This window comes from Mustela nivalis (assembly GCF_964662115.1).
Source record: "Mustela nivalis genome assembly, chromosome: 5".
Classification (NCBI taxonomy): Eukaryota; Metazoa; Chordata; class Mammalia; order Carnivora; family Mustelidae; genus Mustela; species Mustela nivalis.
In genome coordinates this window covers 12,230,930-12,257,720 of record NC_139024.1, presented here as the reverse complement: position 1 = coordinate 12,257,720, position 26,791 = coordinate 12,230,930, and the positions used below count along the sequence as shown (strand labels likewise).

General features: G+C 35.8%; 1 protein-coding gene across 1 annotated transcript in view; it reads left to right on the top strand.

The window, feature by feature from the left end:
• SCAF8 (SR-related CTD associated factor 8) overlaps positions 1-19,592 on the top strand; it is an 89,724-nt gene extending 70,132 nt beyond the window's left edge. The window contains 8 exon segments of the mRNA XM_082731378.1: positions 3,050-3,150; positions 5,478-5,591; positions 7,176-7,332; positions 9,615-9,748; positions 11,323-11,467; positions 14,129-14,197; positions 16,517-16,735; positions 17,472-19,592. Coding sequence (XP_082587504.1) covers positions 3,050-3,150; positions 5,478-5,591; positions 7,176-7,332; positions 9,615-9,748; positions 11,323-11,467; positions 14,129-14,197; positions 16,517-16,735; positions 17,472-18,925 — 2,393 coding nt within the window. The 3' untranslated portion in view covers positions 18,926-19,592.
• Positions 19,593-26,791: the final 7,199 nt, after the last annotated feature.

Below are 26,791 nucleotides of genomic sequence, written 5' to 3'. Positions count from 1 at the left end.
GTTTGACCACCAGGTCTGGGGAGTAATTATTGAAGGAAGCATATAGATTTTAAAGCTAATTGTAAATTACTGCATTGGCACCAAGAGAGAGATTCCCACTGTACAAACTTTCCCTCCTTTATATGTTAATTGGTAATGTATAATTAGAACAAATTTGTTAATAGTGAGAGTTTGAAGGAGAGTTTACTCTGCAGGAATGTAAGTAGTACCAGATTATTTCTGTGAATTTCTAGTGTGTTAGGATTTCTAAGGTGAACAGACCTACTGCAGATGAGCAAAGTGCATAAAATGGGACGAAATGTCATTCTTTGCCAAGAGCTGAACACTGATCAGGTTGTCTAATTTCTGAAAGTCTCCTAATAAACTCTTTCTGCCATGGAGATAGATAAATAATTGGTATAATTTATACTGCTGAATCATCCTGGATACCCAGGCTTATAATTAAAAGCAACATCCAGCCTCTTACTAAGTTCTGGCATTTTCAGCAAGCTGTGGCTATCTTTCCAGAATCTTACCTGATTGTGAGAGCCAGTGCTAATTTAATAATATTGATATCCCTAAGTCTGAAAATTTGTTTATCTCCTTAGGGTGAGAGACCAAATTCAAACATTTTAGTGCTATCTGATAAAGAAGTAACATCAAAGATCTGACCATAAAATCTATGCTGTGCCTCCCTTCTCATGATACCATTAGGACATACAGAATCACCCATTTTAGGATTTAAGTGGAGTCTCTTCCATTTAGTTCCTCACTTACCATATTATAGCTGCCACCTTTTACATAGTTATCCACCATGGAGTTTATTTTCTGTTGCTGTGTTTTTTTTCATGAGTCAAACACCATAAAAAGAAAATTCAGAAAGCACATAAGAAAATACAGTGAAAGTATATCCCTCATTATTTGCCTCAAAACTCTCCTTACTCCAAAGCAATTTCATGTGGCCCCAGTGCATTTTAAACACAGAAGGTAGTATTTCCCTACATTGGTCCTTTGAACACAGAATCTTCATGAGTAGTGCAGTGGATATGGAACATCAACAAGCAGTAATATTCCAGGAATCAGTGTCCGTCCATCGTCGTCGTCTTCGTTGTGGTGTGCGCGCGCGCGCGCGCGCACACACACACACACACACACACACACACACCCTGCCCACCAGCCATGGAATGGGGGAGATTCATTATTGCTTTCTGGGTTAAAAAAAAAAAAGTTCTCTGTGAGAAAAATTGTGGCGAGACTACCTTGAAACAGTAGGGGAAACATGGAACATATTTCAGGAAGATTAAAGCAGCTGTGATGTGGTAGAAAGAATAATGAAGTGGTGGGACCTATTGTGAAAGAGGTCTAAAAATTTGCTGACGGTTTGTGGTAGGTTGAATAGTGGTCCTCAGGACCAAAGATGTTCATAGCCAAATTATTGGAACTTGTAAATATGTTACATCACATGGTGTGATTAATCAGGATTTTGGTGTGGGAAGATTAACTTGGGTTATCCAGAACAGCTCAGTGTAATCCAGGGGGCCTTCCTTGTAAGAGAGAAACAAGAGGGTCAGAGGGAAAAGATGATGTGAAGATGAAAGAAAGATGAAGATAGGTAAATGCTCCACTGTTGGCTTTGAAGATTGAAGTTGGGGTCATGAGCCAAGGAATGTAGGCAGTTTGCCAAGGAAACACATTCTCCCCTAGGAGTGTCCAGAAAGAATACAAGCTTGTTGATCCATTTTAGACCTCCACAACTCTAAGAGAATATGTTTTTTTGTTCTAAGCTACTAAGTTTGTGGTACTTTGTTACAGCAATAGAGTAAAACTAATATATTGCACCTTGAGACTTTGGTTGAATATTAAATTATATGTACATAGGGTGAGACTGTGTGAGGCAAAGAAGAAATAGGGTAAGAACATTACCAGAGAATCTGTTGGTTGAATGATTTTTTTTTTTTAAAGATTTATTTATTTATTTGGCAGACAGAGATCACAAGAAGGCAGAGAGGCAGGCAGAGAGAGAGAAAGGAGGAAGCAGGCTCCCTCCTGAGCAGAGAGCCCGATGTGGGGCTGGATCCCAGGACCCTGGAATCATGGCCCGAGGCAAAGGCAGAGGCTTTAACCCACTGAGCCACCCAGGTGCCCTGGTTGAATGATTCTTAAAACTAACACAGGTCTGGAAGACCTTTGAGTTAAAACCAGCTGGAGTAGAGAAACCTGGTTGAAAAATCTTCGTTCTGTAGAGATCTTGCAGTAGTCACTAGTGTGGGGTTAAATTAGCTCTAGAAAAAAACATGCTGGAGGCCTGCCCCGTAATAGATAAAAGATCATCAAAAGGATGGAAAATGACATTGATGTAAATCTAGACTTACTAAACTCCGCAAATATATCAGCTGTTGTTAATATTTTGCAAGTGTTTTTGGGAAAAGAAAATGTTCCTGGAATCATGAACTGTACAGCTTAAAGTAGGCGACAGGTCTTCTGTGTAGGTCTGTTTGTTAAAGGGAAGTACTTCCTGCAGTTAAAATATCTTTTAAGCTTTTCATGAAAACAAGTTAAGGAGTTCAAATTTAGCCTTTTCCCCCATGTATCTCCATGCACATGATTTAAGAATAAGGTGCTGTTTTCACATTTAACTATTGATGAGGAAGAAACATTCACTTAATCATTCCATCACAGACGATTAAAGGTGCAGAGATAGGATTGTAGTGAAAAGTGTTTTTGTGACTTTGTTGCATATTAGAATTACATACAGAATTTTAAATTCCCAGTTCCAACCTGTTGTACCCCATAGCCCTTCATCTTTTAGGGTGACACCCAGGTATCCATAGGTGATTAAAGTATGCAGCCAAGCTTAAGATCAGGTAACAAACAGGAGGTTTAATTTGCAGTAGGTATAGATGAACATCTGAGATTTTAGTTCATTTTAAGTATAACAGATAAAAATGTCACCTAAGTGTTTTAAATATCCAGCTTAAATCTTATTTATTAGTGCTTTTTCTTCAGCTGCTTGAAAGAAATAGCTGTGTCTGCGTGATTTAGGTCATTTGTCTCTTTAATGTCTTGACAGTATGTAGTACTACTTTGTGGGTTGGTCAGGTGGATAAGAAGGCAACCCAGCAAGATTTAACCAATCTGTTTGAAGAGTTTGGACAAATTGAATCCATTAATGTAAGTATCACCTCTTATACGATAGTTTAAGGTTAAAAATATACATATAGAGGATTATCAGTCAGAGAGTCACTTTGGTTCCTAATGAGCCCAGTAGAGTATCTGCCTTTAATAATGCACATCCTTATAAGGATTATTTGACTTTAATCATTTCTATGTTTATTTCTGCTCCTGTTATTCTCCGTAATTAATTTTCCTTTTTTAGTGGAATTCTAATGAAATGTTCTTAGGGGTGTTACAGCAGTATAGCTAGCACTTGGTTCCTAAAGGCATCTAGTGTTTGGGTTAGCAGAAACCCTATCTGTGACTTATTTTAATTACACCCCCCCTTTTTTCATAATGAAAATGAGGAAACTGAGTCCCAGAGAATTGTAATCACCTACACATGAGTACATAGATAGTAGTGGAGACACAATAGGACTTGGGGTCCCAATCTTTACCAGTCTCCTTGCTCCTCTCGCCATCTCTCCCTCTCTCAAGAGGAGAGAGAAAAACAGTGACAAGAAAATCTGTCTTTGACTTTTGACTTTGAACTTGAGCGCAACTCTTTCACTCCTCAGCTTGATTTTTTTCAGCACTTTTGCTCCATCCAGTCTCTTTTGAGCATTTTGAGCATTCTTCCTGAAGGTCTCTTCCCTCTCCCACCCCCTAGGGCTAAAACTAAGTCATGGAATCTTTATAGAAATTTGTTTCAGAAGCCTGATTCATTAACCCTATGATTTTATTCACTGTTGTTACTTTTCTGTCTGTTGGACTTTCAACATTTTTTTACCAGGAAATTGGCTGCCTTTCCTTTCTAATCTTAGATCCTTACATGACCAAACTTGACTTTTCCTTATTAATAAGAGCATTCTTCACTGAATTGTTTGACCATTTCGTATACTACTTTCAACCATACATGATCTCATTGGAACCTCACAAGAAGCTGCTTAAGTAATTCCCATTGCTTTTTACCAGTGAGGAAACTCAGTGATTTGCCTGAGTTGCACAGACAATAAATAGTTGATTGGTTGAGTGTTTTAACTTGGGAGTTTTGTATTCCTCTCCCTACACTAGGAGTATGCTGTGGGCTTTTCTTACTCTTTTGTCTTTTAAAATTTCATCTGTCAAAACATAAATTATCTTCCAGAGTCCTTGATTGATCATGTAACCTCTGAATTTTTTTTCTTATTTTCCCCTGAGACGTAAGAAATGTGTTGACAGTTGAAAGAATAGGGATGCCCAAGATCATTCTCTTTAAATTCTTATGAAAGTGCCACAGTTTACAAGGTGATTCTAATGCAAAGTCAAGAATCACTGCTCAGGATGGATCCTGAACCCAAGCAGCATTTGGATTGTCCTATTAAGTGTGACATTTTGGCCTTTGTTCTGTAGTCTTTTGGGTATTAGTTTGCCTCTTCTGTATTACCTTTTAAGAGCATAGTACTTACAAATAGTAGGTACTGAGTTATTTTGTGAACTGAAATGTATTGAATGGCTAATGATAAAATCCAGAATTTGAAAATTTGATGGAAAATTTATAAACCTTTCACTTGGTTTGGGGGGGGGGTCGAGGACTGAGTAAAAAGTCCATTTGATTTAACACTTAGGGGGTCATTAGTAAGCTGGAAGACAATTTTTCAGTGCATTGATAAAGAGTTGGGTCTATATTGCAGAAGAGAAAGAAATGTGTAGGGGGTTAGACTTCTTTTTTGAGAAGTTTGGTATTCAAGTTTTGGAAACTAGCTTGACATGAACTCTGAGTGAAAGTGAAAACACTAAGGTTGTTTTCCTATTTGTGTTAAAAGCTTTGTCCGGAAGCACTTGGGCAAAATTAAATTTTGTATAGTGAAGCTTTAGTGTCACCATTTGTTGTAGATTATAGATTTTATATTAAGGATAGGATACTTCCCCCAAACAAAAATCTTTCTGACGTTACTCAGTATGACATTTGGAAAATTTGAAATATTTTCAATTATTTGAATAAATTACATGCTTTCAAATATGTTGGCCATGCAGTATTGGTTTCTTTTTATCTGGTTGTGTTGTATACATGTCTTTTTTACACTTTTTGTTACAGTATATACTGTGTATTAGACAAACTTTGACATATGATAGTCACGATTTTGCTTATGTTATGACGTAGAATGAGACCCAACCAAATTTAGAATTCTTTTTAAACTAAGTAATTAGTTGTACATGGGTAATACCAATAAACAGCCAAAAAAGAAAAGGGAAAAACCATTGAGTCTTAATAGTCTAAGTGATCTGTTTCATTAAAACCATAAAATAATGTCAGAATGAATGCCTTCATGTTTACTGTTTCTAAAGAAAATTTTTTTTAATAGATGATTCCTCCCAGGGGCTGTGCTTACGTCTGCATGGTTCATCGACAAGATGCTTTTCGGGCTCTTCAGAAACTTAGTTCCGGATCATATAAAATTGGGTCTAAGGTCATTAAGGTGAGATTGGAGGGGATGGAGCCATGCTCTTCTTTCATTGGATTATTGGAATGTTCCTGTGTTTGATACATCCTCTTTTTTGATATTAAGGAAAAACCTCTAGAAAAGCTTATTATTTCAGTATTGTTGAGTTATAGAATTAGAAATAGGTTAAAAATAGTAACTAAAACTTTAGTCAGATGATTCTTTGAAATCACACTTCTAGTTCTCTTGTTCAACCAGGGCACCATTTTATGAGTAGAACTTTCTTTACAAATTCTTTTTCCTTTTCTTCTTTCTTTTCGCTTTCCTTCCTCTCCTCTCTTCTCATTTCCTTTCTTTCTTTCATTTATAAGTGACCTCCACACCCAATGTATGGGGCTCAAACCTATAACCCTGAGATCAAGAGTTGTATGCTCCACCAGCTAAACCAGCCAGACACCCCAATAAGCTTACCTTTTATTCACTACTTTCTCCTAATGCTTCCTAATTTATACCACTTAAGTATATTATTATTTCCTTCTTTTTAACATCTTATGTTGTACAACCCAGGCTACTGTGAAGGGTTTATTAATAAGTATATTTTTTTTCCTCTTAATCTTTAAGCTGAGTGTTTATTGTATATTTCAAACATACTGTGTATGTTTATTTGTATATTGTATATTTAATGTTTATTTTTACTTCTTGTGACTAATTTACATTTTATTTCTGCACTTGATTTATTTTGTCAGTTTCTGCAACTGAATTAAAAACTTAAAAAAAAAAAACAACTTCCAAGGTAGACAGTGTTTTGTCGTTTCATGGCAGAGAGCTTCCTCTGTGTGAAGTGTCTCCTTTCCAGGACTACCAAGATACTGTTTAAATTATGACAACTACTCTAATTATTACTAATGTAGGTTGACATTTTTATGGTGAAAAGTAGATTTGGATTGTTTTGGAAGTGTGTTTTTTAGTTTTAGTAAAAAGTGGAAATAAATACCATGTTATAAATGCTGTTGCTATCTAATGCAGGCTTTATTTTAAAAACAAAAACAGGAGATACACGGAAAAACTTGGCTACTCTTATTTTTCTAGCATCAAGTGATGCTTTGCTTGTTAGCTAATTTTTTTTTAAGTTTTTTTTTTTTTTTTAAGATTTTATTTATTTATTTGACAGAGAGATCACAGAGAGTCAGGCAGAGAGAGAGAGAGGAGGAAGCAGGCTCCCTGCTGAGCAGAGAGCCTGATGCGGGACTCGATCCCAGGACCTTGAGATCATGACCTGAGCCGAAGGCAGCGGCTTAACCCACTGAGCCACCCAGGCGCCCTAAAGATTTTATTTATTTGTCAGAGAGAGACAGAGTGCACAGACAGGCAAAGTGGCAGGCAGAGTCAGAGGGAGAAGCAGACTCCCTGCCAAGCAGGAGCCTGATGTGGAGGTCGATCCTAGGACACTAGGATCATGACCCAAAGTGAAGGCAGCTGCTTAACCAACTTAGCTATCCAGGCGTCCTTGTCCAAATAATTTTATTTGTATTTATATTGTTTGCATATAATTTTGAACATTTTATTTGGTTTTTAACTGTATACCTGAACTTTCTGTTTTCTTCTCTTCATTCCTAATAGATTGCTTGGGCTTTAAACAAAGGTGTAAAAACAGAATATAAACAATTCTGGGATGTGGATCTTGGAGTTACATATATACCATGGGAGAAAGTTAAAGTGGATGACTTGGAAGGTTTTGCAGAAGGAGGCATGATTGACCAGGAAACTGTAAATACTGGTAAGAACACTAAGGGTAGTTTTGTTGTTTAAAAAAACTAGGCTTAAAAAGTTGTAATTGATGAGAGTTGTACATGATAAGGTGAACTGTGCTTATTTTATTTCCTGGATTCTATGCCCCAAAAAGAGGAAAAGAAAAACAAAATACTGCCATTTCCGGTATATAGGCTTAATGTGTCTTATTTCCTAAATGTCAAAGTATAGTGTTTTAGAAGTCTGTAAATGTAGCATTTTTCCTGTATGTCTTTTAGAGTTCTGCTGTTTCAGAGAAAGAGTTATATATATGGAGACTTTTTTTCTTTTAATTTGACAGAGAGAGCAAGAGAGGGAACACAAGCAGGGGGAGTGGGAGAGGGAGAAGCAGGCTTCCTGCAAAGCAGGGAGCCAGATGCAGGCTCAGTCCCAGGACTCTGGGCTCATGCTTAATAACTGAGCCACCCAGGCATTCCTGTGGAGACTTTTAAATTAAATATTTCAGTTACTTGAGTGTAAATAAGAACTGGGAACGTAAGAAGTTTCTTTGAAGGACTTCAAAGAAAATTATTTTGATTAGTATCCATGTGGTGAATGGCAGGAATAGAATCTTAGTTTAGAGAGCTGTACTTCCGGTTCATGCAGTTCTAGAATGCTTAGAACCAAATGATCATCTGGCCTGTTTCTTTAAATTTGTGTTTTTATTTTTAAAAATACCAGTTATAGGGACGCCTGGGTGGCTCAGTTGGTTGAGAGGCTGCCTTCGGCTTGGGTCGTGATCCCAGCGTCCTGGGATAGAGTCCCATATCGGGCTCCTTGCTCAGCGGGGAGCCTGCTTCACCCTCTGCCTCTCCCTGCCACTCTGTCTGCCTGTGCTCGCTCTTTCTGACAAAAAAATAAAATAAAATAAAAATACCAGTTATAAATTGACAAAATAGTTAGCATTTATAACCAGAAGAAATCTTAAAATGGATACTTAGAAAATAATTGAAATGAATTGAAATAATTGAAATGAATAATTGAAAATAATTGAAATAGTTTATTTCTTCACATCTTAGCTCTTTTACCAAAGTAAGCTAGCTAATTTTCAGTATATATTCATTCTTAGGCCAGTGCAAATATTTTCAAACATTTTTTCAGTGCTTTTCTTCTTGTCAGTCTTTTTATTTTTTATTTTTTTATTCATGTTTCTCTTAAACACTTACTCATTCAGTACATACTTTAGTTCCTATTGTTTGCCAGCCATGATTTTAGGAACTGGGATTATATCAGTGAGACAGACAAAATTCCTTCCTCTCCTGGAGTGCTCATTGTAGTACAGAGGTTGACAGTCAATAGCCCATGGGTCAAATCCTGACTGCAAGCTCTTCTATAGGGTTTCATTGAAACCATACTCAGTTGTATGGTTTATAATACTTTATATTTTATGACTTTTTTTTCCAGCAGCAGTTGAATAGTTGCAACAGAGAACATGTGCCTGGAAAGTCTAAAATACTTAGTATAGGGAAAGTTTGCCAACCTGTGTTTCCAGTGGAAAGAAACAGACAATAAACAAAATGGATAAACTCTATAATATTTCTAGGTTGCTAAGTTCTAAGAAGAAAAATCAGGGAAAAGAGGACAGTATGGGTGTGGAGCTGTTGCAGTTTTACGTGAAGAAGATGTAATGGAGAGAGTGATATTTGAAGGAGTGAGATGTACAGCTCTCTGGAGAAAGCATTCTAAAGAGAGGGAACAGTATGTGCAAAGTCTGTTAAAAAATTATGAGACCAGTATGATTTGAGCAAAGTTAGCGAGGAATGAGGAGTAGGAGATAAAGTCAGGTGTACAGAAGACAGAGTCATATTATAGTCTTAGTAGTCATTATAATGACTTTTGATCTTTACTCTGTGGGCGGTGGAGAGCCATTAGAAGAACCAAGAGCTTCTTTGTTCTATTTTTGCATAGTTGTGTTTTCAGAAAGATTTTTCTTAATTGGGTTAATACTTTTCCTTGTCGGTCTCCCCTTGTACCTTGTGACACAATATAGGGTAAGATTTGGTCCTCCTATATCAGATGGCCTTTGAGATAATATCTATGATATCTTCTAATTATTTTAGTATCTTTCATTTGTGTCATGTGTTATGCTTCTTTGGACTCCTTAGTATTCTCATCAGACTTAGCTGGCACCTATAGTTGTGGACACATCTTAAAGATCTGCCAAGGTAGATGAAGATGTGGCGATGAAATAAATGTATATGTAGAAATAAAATGAAAATTTTGCACTTTGCACCAATCCAGAGGAAATCAATTTCCAAATATTTTGTTTAGAGTGGGAAACTGTGAAAAGCTCAGAACCCGTTAAAGAGACGGTCCAGACAACTCAGAGCCCAACTCCAGTTGAAAAAGAGACAGTGGTCACAACCCAGGCAGAGGTTTTTCCTCCACCTGTTGCTATGTTACAGGTTAGTGCTGGGTGTTTTGTTATTGTTAATGTGTTGTCTTACATTTCTGTTTTTACTCCTGTATTTACTTTATAAAACTTGAAGGAAGTTGTCCAAAATAGAATAAATTAGTTTTGTCAAATAATTTTGGGGAAAATTTTTTTTTAAATGGTGTCATTTATATGTAAATGCTTATTTATTGTACAAGTATTCATGGTTTGCTGCTATGACATTCACTGTTCAAGGTACCTGGGATAAGGCTACATTAGTGGAAAGAAAATCATGCAAACCCCTGTCCGTATGCAGCTTTTGTTTTCAAGAGGGGAGATAGAAAATGTCAAAGAAGTAATTTTGTGAGATACTGTGGAAGGAAGAGAGACTATGAGGGTTATTAGGAGTGCCTGGATAAGTGCTTATGATTGTGAATAAAATGGTCAGAGCACACTCGAGAATGTGACATTTGGGTGACGACTCAGAGTTGCTGAGGGAATTAACCATGTGGCTACCTGAGGAAGAGCGCTCCATGCAGAGGGAACAGCCAGTGCAAAGGTGGCCCTAGGCCAGGAGTGTATTTGGTGTGTTCCAGGAATAGTAAATAGGCTAGAAGTGTAGTGGATGAGAGTCAGCTTAGTGGGAGGGAGACTTCTAGAAGGACTTTGGTTTTCACTCTGAGATGGAGCATTATTGGAGGAATTCGAAGAAAGGAGTGACTTGATCTGGCTTTAAAGGTTTTAAAAGATCTGGTTTTAAAGGATCGCACTAGCTGCTATTTTGAGAATAGACTAGTGGGCATTAATGAAAGTAGGGAGACCAGTGAAGAGACAGTTGCAGCAATCCAGATGAGAGCTAATGGTGGACTGATACACAGACTGATGGCAGTGGAGAGAATGGGAAATGGTCAGATAATTAGGGGTTACGTGATGGTGTGTTGATTTTGTGGCATGATGAGACTTTTGTGAGAAAGAGAAGAGGTAAGGTTTTTGGTTTGAGAAATTGGAAAGACAAAGCTATCCTTAACTGAGAATGGGAAAGACATTTGGGAGTTCAATTTTGTATGAGTGATGTTTGGAGTGTTTTTCAGACAATGAAGCTGAATAGACCATTGACAATATGAAATTTAGGAAAGAGGTACACCCAGAGTACAAGTAAATATTTAGGAATTATTGTCCCTAGGATGAGTAGAAAATACCTTTGCTAGGAGTAGAAAATCCCACCATTTTAAAACTGTTACTGACATGTTTCCTCATGGTTAGGTTGCATACCATAGCTGGGTATTACAAACTTAGTGGGAGGTGACAGTTTAAAGTTGATCATGATACTCACTATTCAGGCAGATGCCCATTACTTTATGTCATTTTAATGTAAGATTTCAGTCTCCATGTATACTGTCTTTTGAATAATACTGCCTTGCTTATACCCCAAGTTAGAGTCAATTATAAGTATGCAAGAAGGAAAATAAAAAAACAACTTAATATAATGGTATTTGTTATCTCTCTTAGAAAGAAATAGAAATTGTTTATCTTTAGTTGTTCTAAGATGTAATCATTGCTGATGGATAAAGTGATTATGGACTTTTTATTTTCTATTCATAAAAGATTCCAGTAGCGCCAGCGGTGCCTGCAGTTAGTCTAGTCCCACCAGCATTTCCTGTCTCAATGCCGGTTCCTCCTCCTGGATTCAGTCCAATCCCTCCACCACCTTTTCTGCGAGCGAGTTTCAACCCTTCACAGCCACCTCCTGGTAAGAAATTTTCATCTTTTAATTTTATTTTATTTACTTGAGAGAGAGAAAGAACATGAGCGGTGGAGGTGGGGGCAGTGGAAAAGGAGAGAAGCAGACTCCCCACTGATCAGGGAGTCCAACATGGGGCTCGATCCCAGGCCCCTGAGATGTTGGCCTGAGCTGAAGGCAGATGCTTAACTGACTGGGCCACCCAGGCACTCCAGGAATTTTCATCCTATGTGTACTCTACTTAGAATATCATTCATTCATGCATTTAGAAAAAAAAAATTTTTAATTTATTTTCCTTAAATAAACCCTACACCCAGTGTGGGGCTTGAACTCATAACCACAAAATCAAGTTACATGTTCTGTCGACTGAGCCAGCCAGGCGCTCCACAGTGTCCTCCAAATTGTTATGTTTCCAGGTTAAGATGCTATAGGTGATCAGTTCTCAAATCTTAGCGTACATAGGGATGACTTGGAGGGCACAGTAAAAACAAAGTGCTGGGCCTGGCATCCTTTTGCTTTACTAACCTGAGGTGGGTCAAGACAGTTATATTTCTGACAAGTTCCCAGGTGATGCAGGTGGTTGAAGGACCAGCACCAACAGAGAAAAAAATGGAATCCTGTAAAAGCATTGAAATACTTTTAAAATGATTTAAAATTTATGTTGAATTTTTCTTATCAGAATTCTCTGTGGTTATCACCCATTCATCAGGAAGTATGCATTAAATTTATATACGGACTGTTCCTCCTAAAAATCATAGTTTTCATTTCGACATAAGAAATTATAATCTATCTAAAAATGCTGATTGAATTTGTAATACTTTTTTTGACCTTATAAATTTTTGATAAAAGTTCATTGAGTCAGCATTTCTAGTTTAGAAGCTATAGATTACTGAACATACATCAATTAAATATAAATAATAGCTTGTATAGCTTAGGGATGGAACTCTTAAGTTTTAGACCATGGGAGGTTAGAAGAATGAGGGAGAGGCACAGGGATCAAATGATAGAAATTGTTTTTCAAAGCTATATTTATCTTTCCTTGAACTTCATGAACTCTTCACATATTGTAAGAAGAAAAGTACTTTGATTTCTGTTTAAGTTCTTACCAATTGAACAGAATTCATAAAAACTGTCAACCTTATCTCAGAATGGTTGTAATTTATTTGTCTTACAACAAAATTTTCACATTGTAATTGAATACATAATTTGAAATTGATGCAGAATTTATTTTATCTTACATGTTAAAGATTGGGAAATTACTCTTGTCAGATACGGAATCAATGAAAATGTGGGATCTGAATTAAAATTTTTCAGAAGATAATTTTTAAGATTAATTTTAGAAAGAGAGAGAGCTGGGGGAGGGGCAGAGGAAGTAAGGGAGAAAGACTCAAGGATTCTGCGCATGGAGTGCAAAACTGGATGTGGTGATCTTATAATCTTGAGATCGTGATCTGAGCCAGAACCAGGGGTCGGGTGTTTAACTAACTCCACCACCCAGGCACTCTTTCAGAAGATAATTTTTAAAGAATTATTTCAAAAACCATACCACATGGACTTTGTAAAGTCATTGCCTAGCATTCATTTGTTGAATTATCTTTATTTTTCTGTTATTTTTAGCCACTGGTTTGTTGTGGGCGTTTTTTGTTATTTTTCTTCAAAGTTTTATTTGGTGGGGGAAGAGGGAACCCTGGGGAGGGGCAGAGGGAGAGAATGTTCAAGCAGACTCCCTGCAGAGCATGGAGCCTGACGTGGGGCTTGGTCTTACAACCCATGAGAACATGACTTGCACCAAGATCAGAAGTCAGGTGCTTAACCGACTGAGCCATGAAGGTGCCCCTTTAGCCACGGTTTTTAAATTAAATTTAATGGTAGTTCTGATCTTAAAAATGCAAGGAAACTGGTTTATAGTTTGATCACTTGACATTTAAAATTACTAAATAGTATTAAGTAGAAGGTTTATTTCAGTGCTCAAAAAATAATATAGTAACATCCAAGGTTAATGAAAATATTTTGATCTAGTAGATGGCATATAAATTAAAGAAATACAGTAGCACATTTTACAGATGACATTATTGCATATAGTGTTATCAACAGCATAACATATAGTATTTAACTCCCCATGCAATCATTGTGCCTAACATACAAAACAAGTTGCCTGGTTCTTAATAAACTTTGACTTTATCACATCATAGAGAGTGTGACAGGACTTACACACATGAGTAGATAAATAGGACATGATCATGATAAGGATCTCTGTGCTTCACTTAGCTTACATAAGGTCAAATATAATGTAGTGTTTATAAAAGTGACTTTTTAAAACAGATTTCTTTATTTTAGAGAGAAGTGTGTGCATGAGTGTGGAGCAGAAGGAGAGGGTGAGAGAATCTTAAGCAGACTCCCTGCTGAGTGCGGAGCCAGATGCAGGGTTTGATCCCTCCACCCCAAGAACATGACCCCAGCCAAAATCAAGAATCAGCTGCCCAACCAGCTGAGCCATCCAGGCACCCCTAGAAGTGATCTTTTAGATGGAAAATATATTCACAAATATAAGGTCATAGTAATGGAAGACTTTTCAAGAATATAGAATTTCATTTATAGATGTTGAAATCTTGGAGTTGAAAGAAGTAATTTTTCTGCTATTTTATTTTTGGTCTTTTTTTCCCTGTGTAGGTTTCATGCCACCTCCAGTTCCACCACCTGTTGTACCACCGCCCACCATTCCACCAGTAGTACCAACATGTGAGTTTTCTGCTTGGGGAATTTTCTTTATTCATGGTAGTGTTAACTTATTAACGCTCACTCTTATGAATTATTACTTTTTTATTATAAAAATTATAGACAAATTTTTTCATTAAGTGATTTTGAAAAAATTAACATTATTATAGGACAGTCATTCTGTATTCAGATTTGCTGTGTTGTCTCAAAATGGCATTTACAATTGGTTTTAGTCACAATTCAGAGTCCCCAAAGAGTTGTGTGGTTGGTTTGTATTGTGTATTAAATGTCTTAGTATAGAGCAGTGTTGCTGAAATGTCCCTTTCTTTTTTCATCTTTTGTGTCTTTGATTTGTGAAGAAATAGTCACTTCTGTATGCTAGATTCCAATCAATTTGGTTTTTTTCTTTGTGGCATCAGATTTGTTCCTCTGTCTTCTGATTTTTCTGTACAGAGTAAGTTTTTTCGTACCAAAGGTGTGCTTTGAATGTGCTTCAACATTTTTAGCAACAGTGGTGGTAAGACGGATCAGGGCATTCCGTTAACAGAACCTCGGCACTAAAAACGTTTCCCTTCAAATTTTCGTCTGATGGCTCCATCCATTGATCATTATTGCTTTTTAATCTCTTTCCTTTAGTTGCAAAGTGCCAGTCTTCTGAATTTTTTGATTTTTCCACATTTCTTACCTAGAATTTTTCTGTTTAAAAAAACCTTTCTTTTACCAGTTAGTAGTATTTAGATCTTGAGGTACATTTGTACAGGAGAACCATGGTAGATGCTAAGTTCTTGTCTCTGCCATTTTTCAGCATAATGAGTTTAATTCCATAGGTATTTCCAGTGATACCCGGTGACCGAAGGGGAAGAGGTTTTTTCTTATTTCTCTTCCTCTTTCTCGTCCTCTCTTTTTCATCTCTTTCTCCTTCATTTTCTTTAGTGTTTATGGAGTAAGAGTTTCACTTTCGAGCAGTTGCATTCACTTTTCTTTTTGAAGTTGTTTGTTTTATCTCTAGACAGCAAGACCTTTCATAGTTGCTTCTCTATCCTTTCGAGATGACATCATCAGTTTTTGGAGAACTTAGTAGCTTTCTGTCCCAATATTGGTTCAGAGGACTTTATTTTAAGGACAGTGTGTATAACAGAGAACTGACCTCTTGACAACATAATCCATGTTCCTTGTAAACTCTTCTCTACTTTTGTGTTCATATGGGATTAGGGGCCTTCTCTTTTGTTATTTTTGGTTCATTAGGAAGAATACTTTATTCTTCCTAAAAATTAGAAAAGTTTTCAGAAGCCATTTCTGAATTCAGCATTCACAGAGATTCATCCTAGAGTTTACCTCCCAATTATTTCTTTAGTTTATTCATTTTAGAAAATCTGGGATCAGTTGAATAGAGAAAGAGACATACAGCCATGTGTCAGGTACTCTCCTAGGTGCTTCCACTGTCTTGTTTAATTCTCATAATTCCCATACATGATCTCAGATGGTTTTACTCCTATTTTATAGCTCTGTTATGTGCTAACAGTGTGTCCAGGTAAGTTGGAATTAAATATGAGGGTAAAACAGTTCTTAAAATTCCCAAGTACATGATGTAACTGTATTGTGACATAAACTGAACTAAAAATTCTGATGGTTTGTGATTTTATATTCCCCTGGTGGTTTTTTAACAGCTGGGTTTTCTACTCATTTCTCTAAAATGGAAGGGTTATACTTTTTTATTTGTAGTCTCCTTTACCTCTTCTTAATGTGATGGGCTTCTAACCTCATTTGACAAGAAGTAGTGAATGTAAGGATCCTAGTACATTATAATTTCAGGGGATTTGAGTAGATTTGTATTACTGTATGTGTCTGTCAGTCCGCATGAATCATTTCTGTATATTCAGAATTTCATGTACTGACATTTTCGTAAATTATGATTTTTTTTTATTATTGGAATTTTTGTTGTAAGTCCTGGTTTTTATTTTACCAAACATTTTTTATGAAACTCTTTCCAAAAATTATTGTTTTCCTTATTTAAAAAAAATAAAGCTCTCTAAATGTAATTTAGCCTCTTCTGATGACTTGTCATTTTGAGCATCATTTATTATATACTGTGCTAGGTAATAGATACCAATAAATGAAACAAACTGTAAAAGTTCATTTTCATTATAAATAAAATAGAGGTGCCAGAAGAGAATTCATGCGTGTCATGGTAACTGAGTAGTCTTACCGGACAGTTGGAGAGAGAGGACAGGAAGGCATTAAAACTTTGGAAGGCCATTGTTGGTCATGCTTAATATTTTTAACTTAGCACATGAATTGCTTGCCTAATTAAATCTGAAATATATTTTCTCCCTCTTTAAACAGCTTTAGTGCAGCCGCCATTATCCATGACTCCAGAAACTGTGAAAGATGTTGGATTTGGTGGTCTTGTTTTACCGGGTGGTTCTGTTGCCAGCAATCTTGCTACTTCCACTCTGCCAGCCGGAAATGTTTTTAATCCTCCAACTAAACAAGGAGAGCCTGAAGAAAAAGTACCTCATCTTATAGACCACCAGATTCCTTCTGGCGACAATACCAGATCAGGTAAAACAAATAAATTCCCCAGAAATACATAGTTAAATCATAAGCACTGCCTCTCTATATTGGTGTTTAATTCTGAGATGAACTGTAACCACTGCACCAGTATTGCAATGTTGCAGTGTTTAAAAAGAGATCACTATTTCCTAGAATTTGTCCTCAAAAAAAGTTGGCATTTTGTTCAGGATAGCAATAGATTTTGGCACCTTTCTTTTTAGATCTGTACCCCCTCTTTTTTGCATCTATTGGGACTGCTTTAATGTGTTGGTATGAAAATACAAGTGCAAAAAATATGTATGCTTAAAGATAAGAATGAAAGATAAGAATGACATATGAATAACTTCTACCCGATACTCTCCAACTAGGTCTAAAAGATAAATATATTTGAAAGTAGCATGTCCTCTTTCATGGCACCACTGTTAGTATATTAAAATTTGTTTGTGCTTTAGAAATATCTTTGTTAAAGATGGAGAATTACTCTAATATCTGACATTTTTCCTTAATTTTAATGTTCCATGTAAAGATTTTTAGGTAACACCCCACTTGCGTTTTAATATTTAAATTTTATGATGCATGGTATTAATAGTTTTAACTTTTAATATCTAATGTGTCTTGATTCTTCTGGGATACACGTCGTTGATTAACTCTAGGCTGACGAATTATAGCATTAGTAATTACAAATATAGTTTCCTTTTATACTAGAATGATTTTTTGTGTGTTATTTTTTCTCTTTCTGTTTTAGTGATTCCAAATGATATTCCAAGTAGCCCTGCAATGTTAGGAGGACAGCCACCAAATGTGACAAGCAATTCTGGAATTCTGGGAGTCCAAAGACCAAATGTATCGAGTAATTCTGAAATTATTGGAATCCGACCATCTAATGTTTCCAATAGTTCTGGGATGATTGGAGCCCAGCCACCAAATATTCTAAATAACTCTGGAATTTTGGGACTACAGCCACCAACTGTGTCAAGTAGTTCTGGACTTTTGGGAGTGCTCCCCCCAAATATCCCTAATAATTCTGGACTTATAGGAGTACAGCCACCAAATGTTCCAAATGCCGCTGGACTTTTGGGAACACAACCACCAGCTGGGCCTCAAAACTTACCCCCTTTAAATCTCTCTAATCAAAGGATGCCTGCAATGCCAATGTTAGACATTCGTCCAGGACTAATGCCACAGACACCTGGACCCAGATTCCCTTTAATACAGCCTGGAATTCCACCCCAACGGGGAATCCCTCCCCCATCGGTACTGGATTCACCTCTTCATCCACCACCCCGTGGTCCTTTTCCTCCAGGAGATATTTTTAGTCAGCCAGAAAGACCTTTTCTAGTTCCTGGAAGACAAAGTGTAGACAATGTTACTAATCCAGAAAAAAGGATACCACTTGGGAATGATAACATTCAACAGGAAGGAGATAGAGATTACCGGTTTCCTCCCATTGAAGCCAGGGAAAGCATTAGTAGACCTCCCCCAGTGGATGTTAGGGAAGTTGTTGGACGGCCTATAGATCCAAGAGAAGGTCCTGGAAGGCCTCCATTAGATGGTAGGGATCATTTTGGAAGACCTCCAGTCGATATTAGAGAGAATCTTGTAAGGCCAGGCATAGATCATCTTGGTCGAAGAGACCACTTTGGCTTTAATCCAGAGAAGCCCTGGGGGCATAGAGATTTTGATGAGAGAGAACATCGGGTTCTACCTGTCTATGGTGGTCCAAAAGGCTTACATGAAGAAAGAGGTAGATTTCGGTCTGGAAGCTATCGATTTGATCCTAGAAGTGGTCCTTGGAACAGAGGATTTGGACAAGAAGTTCACAGAGATTTTGATGACCGCAGAAGACCCTGGGAGAGGCAAAGGGATAGGGATGACAGAGATTTTGATTTCTGCAGAGAAATTAATGGAAACCGTCTTGGACGAGATAGAATTCAGAACACCTGGGTCCCCCCTCCTCATCCTCGGGTTTTTGATTTTTTTGAAGGGGCCACTTCTCAACGAAAAGGTGATAACGTGCCTCAGGTTAATGGTGAAAATACTGAGAGACATGCCCAGCCACCACCTTTACCAGTACAGAATGATCCTGAACTTTATGAAAAACTGACATCTTCAAGTGAAATAAACAAGGAGAAGAGTGACACAGTTGCTGATATAGAAAGTGAACCAGTGGTAGAAAGCACAGAAACTGAGGGGACATAATCATCACTCAGTAGGTAAAAGATACCTTTTGTAAAGTTGTCATCTCTCTGTAATAGATTAATGGCTGACTGGACCATAGTTCACTTTTGTCTGCCAGAATTAAGTTAATCTGATGTTCATGTTCACCTTTCTCTTAAAATAATTGTACAACTGACTTGTATAGACATTGTTCTTAATATGAACATGGTAGGTAAACATTTTTTTATTTTTCTGATAAAATATAAATGTTGCCCCCAGATTCTTTTAACTTCAAGGAAATGAATAACAGCTTGTCAGAGACTTCCTATGGAAGAAAGAATTTTTTAGATATTACCATTAGGTTGGATATGGTAATAGATATATTTCAAAATAGCAAGTGGTGGTATATCTTATCCATATCTTTAGGCTGCTGCAGAATTTTAAGGTAATAGACAAAGCTGTGATATTTTATGCAAAGACTGGCTCTAGATATTTGAGGAGCACAATACAGAGATTTTAAAAAGTGATTTTGTAAAATCTACACTATGGTCTCTGTTTCTCCAAAGTAAGTGTTTGTGATTTGTTCCTCATACTGCAGTGAGTAAAAAAGAAAAAAAAAAAAAAAAGAAAACAACATAAATATTAAAGTACCTTTCATTGTTGGGTGAATTTTGTTTTTAGATGCCAATAAAACTTACTTGTTTGATAACAGTGTTCTAGGAATTGTATTTTTTTAATCTACAAATTCTTAAAACCCTGGATCATTAGCAGCATGTGCTTAGTAGTTGCAGAAGTTTTTTATTACTCTTAATAACAACAATGAAGAACTGTGTGGTGGAAAAACATGTACTTTGATATAAAAATCATGCAGTCTCATTAGTATGTATGTAATATCTGTATATATTTATTGTGTAAGTCATATATAGATTTTTCTGTTTCTCTGTGTGTCTTCATGTACATACAGAGAAAAATAGTTAATAGTTTAGATAATAAAATATTCTTCAAAATCAGATAGAATATTAGAGAAATTTGGCTGGTTGACAATGCTTGTAGTCAAAACTCTTAGCCTTTATGAAGGTAAAATAAGAATGATTGTAAAGAAATGCATTGGCCGTTTGGCAGTTCTGTTTTAATGTAGTTAGGCATGAAGCCAGAGTTAGCATGGAGCCAAAATTCACATGAATGCTTGCATTGCTTTGTTTCACATTATATTTGCTATTCTGCATAGATAGTGCTAGTACTAAAGTACTTAATTGGTCACTTGCCTGAAGTGAATTTCTTAATTGCAAAGAATGTATACAGGTGTTGGTGGATTTAAAAATATTATATATATCAGGAACAAAGTGTCCACCATGTGTTTTGTAGGCGCTGGGTAATACTGTTAAGATTAGCCTCCAAGGTAAACTGAGCAGCAGAAAAATTGGGGATTGGTTTTCTATTTATTTATTTATTTTTGCTTTTAATTTTCATTTATTTGCTGTTTGTTTTCCTTTGGGTTTTACATATATATACATATATATAAAAACATTGGGTTTTTTTGGTTCCTAATGAAGACTTTCATTTGGTCCTATGAATAGACATTTTTGTTCCCTATGCATTCCCAACTATTCATCTTTTGCTCTGTTGCTCTAAAATTCTTAAGCTACGTTTTTCAAGCCTGCCCAGAGTAATGATAGAACACACCAGCTATTTAAAATTGGATTGCTTTTGCTTACCTCTTGATGGTGTAAAGAGCTGTAAGAGCTTTATGGATGGTTCCTGGCCAAAAAGTCAAGCCATTTCTTCTTAGAGGTTCTGAACAGAAATAGTACATTATTTGTTTTGTTACATGAAAAAGTGGGTACGAGTGGAAATTGGGTGTTTATTTCTATGGTAATTCAGTCTAGTAATTTGAATTGGTTTCAGTCTTTTCCTTAGGAAAACAGGAAAAACTGTGATGTTGGTACAGAGTATTAATGTTCAGGAATGATTAGCTTTGTCCTTAAGGAGCTTGTATTGACTGGGATTTCAAACTACTTTAGTTGCATTTACTATTATTAAAATTAAGTGACATTCACTTGGATTAAGTAGCAATAAAAATGTAAGACTTTTTAATGACCTTTGATCCCAAGTTTTTTATCACTGTTGGGCCTTCATGTGCAAACTTGAAAACAAAATATATCCAAGTATTGCACTGCTTTGAAGATTCTGGTGGTAAAAGTTAACCTAATCAGTTGTCAGTACTGTAGAATCCCATCTTGGGAGTGTGTGACACTGAAAATAGTTGAAAAAAATTATGTGTACTTGTTCTCACTTAGTTCTTATTTTGTAGTATAGTATTTAAGTGAAAGGATATTATTCATCCTTATACTGAAATTCCAAAGTTGATATTTACATTCACCATTTTTTTAAAATAATGGAGAGAAGTTAATTATCTTACTTTAAGTTCTACGCAAGACCGATCATGTTTTTAATGCTTTTGATCCCAGTACAGTCACTAGAATGCTAGCCATTAGAAATATGCAAGGAGTAACCTAATGACTTCAATAAAATTGTTTGACGTGCTGCAGGCAGTATCTCCATTAGCCACCAAATTAATAATGTTTTGATTTGTGATATGTTAGAGAATGATAGGACTCTCTGAGATATTTGTATAGTTTTAGTAGGTACTACTTTTTAAATTTTTTTTGTCTTTAAACATTTCATTAAACATTGGCTTCTATTTATAGCATAAATATAATGCACTTTGATCATTTATATTGCAGTTAGAAATTTATTTTATAGCACAGCAATCAGTATTTGTAGCAAAGTATAGGTAGTACGCCAGGTTTATTTCAATACATGAGATGGACAAATGCTTAAAATTGGAAAATGGAATAGTATAAAATTACTTGCTTTTAAATTCTGAAAATGACCTCATATAACATTTAATTGATAAAATTTGTTCATTATTTAAGCTTCTATATTCTTAGTAGAGTTTCTTTTGTCCTGATAATTTAGTTGCCTCATTAAATTTATTGGCCATTTTCAGACATATAAAAGATTATAGTTTATGGAGATACACATTTAAGGTTTTTTGAGGGGGTGGGTCAGTTTTGCTACATTTAAAAAGAAATAGTTACCTCTTTTAATTTGAAAAAGTATTTTTTTATAAACACCGTAGTTCGTCAGATCTAAGGTGCCATTGATTGTGAGAAGCACCGTTCAGGAATAAAAAATGTTTCCAGTATGACATGCCAATGATTTTAAGACCCAGTCTAATTCAGAAATGTCAAAATGTAAAGTGTCTTAGAATCAAAGAAATACGGTATTCATTTTGAATTTTATATACGCAATTCCTTATTCAGTGATTTAAAGAACATTTTGGTGTTTTTTGTCATTGTATATATTTTAGATGGGCACAACTTTAAAGAAAAAAATTTTAATATTCAATTAAAAATAATTTTGCTATACCTTATGTGCCTTTATTATCGTTACTTTATTGGGTGCTATATTAATAAAATGTCTAAGGGCTTTTAACTCTTTCAGCGAAAGAAAACATTAACATTTTTCTCTAAATATTTTACATGATGTAGAAGAGGAGAAGCAAGTACCTTTATATTCATTTTTAAGATAGGCAAAATTAAAATAGTCACAAATACTGCAGTGTGGCAGAGAATTATAAATGTTTCCTTAATTGAGGATGCTGTGGTTTTATATAAAACATCTTTTAAACTATAAGTTTTAGGCACTATAATTTTTGTTTTTCCACTTCTGAAGAAAAAAAAAAGACTATTACTTTTTAATGGGAGATTTAAAAACTTGCTAAACCTTGATTTAGCAAAGCTTTCTGGAACTAGAATTCAAAATTAATGTCTCAGATTGTTTTCTTGGGGAGGGATTACTTTAAATAGGGGCATACATACTGAAAGCAATTTTAAATACTCTGTGTCTGTGATTCTCAGCCAAGAAATGTAGAACAGAATCATCTGTTGGAGCGATTTGAAAATATCAAGAGGTGGGGGAATGTCACCACAGATGAAGACAGAATCCCCTGGGGAAAATACATATTTTTATACACATGTACATATATACACATACCACTCCCTGGGTGTATATATACTTTTTAGATCCTCACATACCACCACTTCAGATAATTTAAAACATGTAAATACTTAATATACCGTGTACTAAGAGTCCTTAAAGAAGTTTTTAAGTAAAATACTTTGGTGATCCAAAAATTACGTTTAGTGTTTCAATAAAGCATATATACTTAATTGGTGGCAATTGATGTTGGAGTATGAATAAAAAATAGCGAAGTCATTACCACAGATGTTTTAAACTCATTAAGGCATTTAGCATAAATCTAAAAATGAATTAAAGCAAAGGGATGCAGGCAAGCATATGAGATGGTTTTATAGGGAGTGTTTTTGACTCAAGTAAAACTTTGTTGTAGGATACCTTAAAGAAAAATTGACTCGATATCATGGAGTTAAATGCTTTGATTATAGAAAGGGCCCTTTTGGGACAAAATTGTGAGCATTAAATTTATCAAGGACTCGTAATGTTACTAGTAAGACGATTTAGGTGTGGGTTGCGCATCAAAAACTAAAGCAGATCAGTGGTTTATTTTGCATGAGCTTTGCTCAGATATTTTTCTTCCCCTCTGCTTAAACGTCCGCTCTTTCAGGGTGGTCTTCTCATTCTGTATGTACACTTGATTACTCAGACTTGTTCTAGTCACACTGTAGAATGAATATTCTAAGTAATTTGTGAACCATACATAGTAAGTCAAGGTGTAGAATTGTGCTAATGGGCTAACTTTATGTGGTAGAAGTGTTAGGTGCTTCGGAAAGTAGAAGACCTATTGAGATGTAAGTGGAGGGAGCTCTTACGCACAGAGCTCACTATGGTAGAGAGTAAACTTGGAACTTGTGACTTTGAGCCCAGGATTAATGAGAACTAGATGAGTTTAATGAGTCTGTTACATTTTTGTGGCAGTGGCAGATCTGTAGCATTTGGTTGACCTGTGTTGTTTGTCCCTCTCTAACCTCCATGGGAAGCTATCACTATTTTGTCTTATTTTTCCTGCCGTTCTCAGAATTCTCAAAACCTTCTCGTCATAGCACTCCAAGCCTCCTTTTTGACTCTTCATTTCAGACGAGGACTATCAGTTGGACAGAACTTTGTTGAAAGCAGTTTGCTGGCCTGTGGATTAGTGATTTCCTAGGTCATTTTTAACATTTAAACACGTTGAGTCTATGAAACAAATTTTCTTCTCTGTAGACCAGTTGAGGAAGCAGGAAGAGCAAAGGGAAAGTCTAACAACATTGGAGCTTTAAAAGAGGTCACAGATTTCATTATCATTAGGTTTTCAAAACTGTCTTTAACATTTGCTGGATATATCTTTTAGACACGTTACTATTTGTCCAATCTTAATAACTAATGTGCAGGGTTACACGTTTTAAATTGCTGATAATAATATTAGCTAATATTTAATATGTACTATGTGACAAGAACTGGAGTAATTTTATTATCTGAAAAGCCTCATGACAATCTTGTAGTATTACTTTTCTAATACCTATTTTACTAACGAGAAACCTGTCACAGATTGAAGCCACTTCCCAAGGTCACACAGCTTGTAAATCTTTGAGCAAAGATTGAAACCCGGGTTTATTACTTTGAGAAATTCGTGTGTACTACCTACATGGCAGCGACTCACGAGCTATTAATTCCTCTTCTTTTTAAAAGGCAAATAAATTTGTGCAGAGAAACATAACTTGAACAGCCAGTCAGTCTTATCCTTGTAGGGTGAGGCTGCATGTAAACACTAAACTGAACTTGTGTTTTCACTGTTGTAAGAGTATATCGGGCTATCTTCTTTTCCTATAACTAAACAATCAGCTTCATTTTCTTAGATTCTGTTTTTCAGGATTTAGGTTTTTTTTTAAGGCTATACCATGATAATCATTGTTAACTTTCCTAATACATGCTATTTTGGGGGCAGGTTTGCATTGATACTAAATAAGTTTTGTTTTTGATTACAGCTTTCCCCACAAATAAAATATCAAAACTTATTATTTTTTATAATGTTTTCATACATGTAAAGCAGAGCCAGTGATTGCTTGCAGATTTGTAGATTTGTATTTTAGGTTGTGGCTTTGGCAGATCTTTTCTAAAATTTGGCATTTATACACTGTATGTATTAGCCCAAACTTAATACTCCGTTTTCTTGTGTATAAAACTCCCACATTAGGAATATTCCATGGCTTGAATGAAATTAAATATGCAAAATTGTCTGTACACATAGTAAGCATTCAGTGTTAGTCTTTATTTACCCCTTGAATTCAAGTAGTTTTGAGAGCCTAGCTCTGTTGTCTTGGTGGCAGTGGATGATTTGCAGTGATTTTACTTTACTTGACCGTATAATCTGATTCTAGGTTTTCTTTCTCTTCAGAGTCTTCTGTTCATATCATTAAACTTAGGTTCATATAAGGTTTAATCCACATAGCATGTCATGGTGCTGGCCTCAGATGACTTTAAACATTGTGGCCATATTACTGGCTCATTCACATGTCAGGAGAACATGCTTATTGTGAGTTATACTTCAATTTCTACTAATCTTGTCAAAGGTAATTATTATAATTTTGCTTATGTTATATGAAATAAAAAATTACTGTATTTGAACAATGACTTTTTAATAACAGGAGTCTTGTGTTTATTACTGAACTTGGGTCAGTTTGCATATTAATAAGAATATTAATAGGTCAGAAGACTTGTGTTGAATGAAATTAACCTTTGAAAGTATAAAGGATAAACTATTGTTTAAGAATTGATCTTTCTGTGGTAATTGAAATTACTTTGAACCTTTTTTAAGAAGGAGACGGTAGCATTTACCATATCAAGAAGTTCTGAAAAGTCTGACATCTTAGATATTGTGGTCTTACCCAGGATAAGGATTTAGAGATTTCTAAGTAGTTGAACCATCAGGACTTAATTTAGGACAGTGTTTTTGATCAATTTACTTAATGATATTTAATTATAACCCTCTGTTTTTATCATACTATTTTCTGAGTTGTTAGCCAAATGACCACAGATTAAAATGCATTCTGATTACAGGGAGGGAAAGGCTTGGGGCGGTGAGACTTAACATTTTTGACTTTTGTGTTGTGGACATTGTACATAATTTATATTCAGAAACATATTGTTTGGTAGGATTTGTTCCCTCTTTTTATTACAAATGAAGAAGGAAACTCAAGTCCATGGTTACACAGGTTTTATTTGCACAGGTATTTGACCTTAGGTTTTGCTGACTCTGAAGCTATGCTTTACTCTAAAAGATGCTGTTTTGGAAAGATAGATTTTAGTTCATGATTGGTGTAATTAGTGTCCTGCTGTAACAACATTACTGAAAATCATGGGGCTTAGAACAGCAGAAACTTAACCTCTCACAGTTCCAGAGGCTAGAAGTCCAAATCAAGGTGTCAACAGAGTCATGCTGTCTTTCTCAAGGCTCTAGAGGAGAATCCTTCTTTTCCTCCTCCAAATTTTTGGCAGTTCTCAGCAGTCCTTGGTGTTCTTGACTTGTAGGTGCATCACTTCAGGCTCTGCCTCTATTGTCAAATGACGAGTGGTCTTCCACCATGTGTCTTCATATCATCTCTCTTTGTATGTCTCAATTTTCCTCTTAAAGGGACATCCGTTATATTGGACTAGGAACCCACCCTACTTCAGTATGTCTTCTTAACTGTTATGTCTGCAGTGACCCTATTTCCAAATAAGGTCACATTCTCAGGTACTGGGAATTAGGACTTCAACATGTATTTTTGGAGGACACAATTCATACAACAGCCTATGACTGAATTCTGTAACTATTTAAGATCTATATAAACCTTGGAAATTTTAGAATACACACAATAGGAAAGGTATTCACATTTTAGAGTGAGAAAG